General features: G+C 41.4%; 1 protein-coding gene across 1 annotated transcript in view; it reads left to right on the forward strand.

Annotated features, from left to right (window-relative positions):
- LOC103362075 (PDZ and LIM domain protein 7) overlaps positions 1 to 3,301 on the forward strand; it is a 45,753-nt gene that overhangs the window by 37,464 nt on the left and 4,988 nt on the right. The window contains exons 8-9 of the mRNA XM_008288336.1: positions 1,644 to 1,783; positions 2,753 to 2,985. Coding sequence (XP_008286558.1) covers positions 1,644 to 1,783; positions 2,753 to 2,985 — 373 coding nt within the window. The remainder of the gene's footprint in view (positions 1 to 1,643; positions 1,784 to 2,752; positions 2,986 to 3,301) is intronic.

Below are 3,301 nucleotides of genomic sequence, written 5' to 3' on the forward strand. Positions count from 1 at the left end.
CCCCCTCCTCCCCTCGCCGCCGCCGCCTCGTCAGACTCCATGGCCGCCCGATGACTCAGCGTGGATCGATGGGAGCACAGGTCGAGCTTTTATCCACCAATAAAGACGCCGTGTGGGTTTTTTTAACCTCTGTGCGAGCTGCTCGGCTGAAAACCTCAGAACCACACAGACAGAAACGGGTCTGGTTCAGAGCTGGTTCCAGGGAGAACCTCAGAGCTGATGGTCACTGATCAGAATCCACTGGGCTCTGAACCAGGATCCTGTAATCCAGGGTTTATCCTCATAGTTTAATCTGAACCCAACTACTGCGGTTTAATGAGGAACACGCATTCAGGGCGGTTGTTTTGTGACCATTTTGTGTCTCTTTGTTGTCGTCTGGTCTCTTCCTGTAGTCAGTTGTGTCTCCTTGTGGTCATTGTGTGTGTCTTTGTTGTTATTTTGCGTCTCTTTCTGGTTGTTTTGTGTGTTTTGTGGCCATGTTGTGTCTTCTTGTGCTTATTTTGTGTCTCTTTGTTGTCGTCTTGTTTTTTTTTTGTTCTTTTGAAAACAGTGATGTTGTGAGTCCGGTTCATCAGACTGCTGTCGTCAGTTTATCCAGTTTTTATTTAGATGTAGATTTTGTTTATATCCAAAAAACGTTTATTTAAATAACGTCAGTTTTGCAGTTTGAGCTGCTGCTGTGGCTTAACGTTAGTCACAATCAGAATGTCACAACATTTGAGTTTTTCTCATAAATATTTACTTTTTTTTTATTGTACATTTTAGTTTTTTGGAGATTTTTTTTAACTATATGATCTCAGAGAATTATTGTTTTTTGTGTATGTTTTTCTGTAAATTCCTGACATGAATGGACCAGGTCTTTATTTAAAATGAGAACCGGTTCTCGGGGAACCTACCTGCTACAATGAAGGTTAGATAAATAAATCATATGAAGCTTTAATTTCACATGATAGTTGCTTTTTTCTCTCTTAAATTGGTGAGAGTTTTTTTTTGTGTAACGTTTTAAAGTTTGTAATGTAGACGGAGTATATTAGTTATTTGAGTTAATTCTCGTGAGTTTTTCTCATCAGTTAATGATTTATTAGTCTCAGAGATTTTTTTTTTGATAAAATAAAGTTTGCAGAGAATATTTGATTTTTTCCTCATAGATTTAATTTGTGTTTTTTTTTCTAAATGATCAAATATTTTTTTTTCTTTTTGTAAATTTAATTATAAGTTTATAATTTTAGAAAATATTTGAGTTTTTCTTGTAAAGTTTTTTTTCTAGTGGATTTATTATTTTGTAGTTTTGTAGTAAATATAAATTTGTGGCCTTCATCTCAGAGAATTTTCAAATATTTCCTTGTAAATTGTGTTTTTTATAATCTCAGAGAATATTCAGATTTTTTGTGAGTGTGTGGATTTTTATTTGGAAATTTACGAGCGATTTTTTTGAATTTATGTTTTTTATTCTCACAATGTTAATTTTATAATCTTGGACCAGTTTCTCTTCTAACTGTGAGTTTTTTCTTGTAATTTTTTTTCTCATGAACTTGGTGCTAATTTGCCGCCGTCTCTGGTGTCTGAGCTTTGATATAAAACTCAGACGACATTTGTAGCCGCCAGGCTGACTAAAAGTTTGTTCGCTGACTTGCTGAGTGGAGGAGTTCTGGTCGGATCCAGAGACAAAGCGGTGGGTGGTGGATGGTGGAGGTGAAGCCTCTGACTGTTGTTGTTTCTACACCTGCAGCCTGAAGCGACAGTCGGCTGCTCTCAGCCTCCAGCACCGAGCTGCTGCCTCCAGGTACAAACAGCTGCAGCTTCCTCAGCCAGTAACACCACAGCTGCTCTAAACGCTGCAGCGCTGAGTGGGTTTCAGGGTTTTGGGCCTTAACAGAGTCCACAGGAGTCATGTAACCGTTCAATAACCAACCCATCACCTGATTAACAGACTGAGTGTCTCTAACAGCTTCAGACATGATGGTGACTCTTCAGACTAACGCTAACCGAGTGTGTTTGGATGTTGTTCACAGCAAAGGTCAGCAGTAAACAGTTATGAAGGTCGTCTGAGCGTCTCACAAGAAAGGACAGAAAACTGATTCACTTTAATCAGATACATGAGTTTAAGGCAGTTATTCACCCATAACTAGTTGGAAATAGTTTGATAGCAGCTGGAGGTTAAACTTTGTCTGAACAGGTTCAGATTTAACAGGAAGTGTTTGACTGAGCGTGTGTGGAAACGTACTCGTGTTGATCTGTTTATGAGGGAAAAAGTATATTTAGTAAAATTTCCTCACAATTGTTTTCTCATAAATTACTAAAATTTTCTTGCAAATTTGTAAGTTTCTAATCTCTTTTTTGCTAATTCATTTTATTAGTATTTTTAAATTTCTAACCTACCACGACCTTTATATGCTGCTGCCGTGACCACAAGCAGCAAATCAAGAGAAAGAGCAGAACAAGGCGTGAACAATATGAAGGAGTTGAATCAGTGGAAACATTCAGCTGAACATCAGGATTGATTTGCTGTCACCGCCTGATGCTTCAGTGGTTAAAGTAGTTCGTTAGAAGTACAAGAAGATGAAGCGAAAGATGGATGAACGTTGGAACAGATGAAAATTCGAGCTCCTGCAGCTTCAACACCGTGAACCAGACTTTTGGTTTTAAACATCTCCTGTGTGAAGCAGATGAACCTGACGGCTGTGAGGTCTGATGACCGACGCTGAAGCTCTGCAGGTGATCAGGTGATAACTTCCTGTTTGTCCTCCGCTAGTTACGGCCCGCCTCCCGCCATGCATCAGGCTCCACAAGCCCCGCCCCCCCAGCAGTACCAGCCAATCCCCCAGCAGTACCAGCCAATCCCACAGCAGTACCAGCCAATCCCACAGCAGTACCAGCAGCCGCCAATGCAGGCCCCGCCCACTCAGCAGAGCTCCATCCAGATACCTGTTGGCTCCGCCCCTCCAAAGGTGGTCAGCACGGCCTGCATCTACCCCTCCCAGCCAGGTGACGCTCAGTTCTACTGTTTTCTACTGATCTCATCGATCAGATCTATCTCTGTGTTTGTGTTTATTTTACTTTATGTTCACATACTTTTATAATAAATAAGAATAAAGAACTATTTTGTATATTTAGAGCTGAGTTTCTCCCTCCAGACAGATAAACTCCATCATACCAGATGTCTGTTTCCTCCTCCAGCTCCAGCTCCAGCTCCAGCTCCAGCCCCGGCTCCAGCCCCAGCCCCAGCCCCAGCTCCAGCTCCAGCTCCAGCTCTGCTCTCTGAGAGGGAACCAAACCCAGACCGGCTCATTGTGCAGTGATT

This window comes from Stegastes partitus, unplaced genomic scaffold, assembly GCF_000690725.1.
Source record: "Stegastes partitus isolate 25-593 unplaced genomic scaffold, Stegastes_partitus-1.0.2 Scaffold553, whole genome shotgun sequence".
NCBI lineage: Eukaryota > Metazoa > Chordata > Actinopteri > Pomacentridae > Stegastes > Stegastes partitus.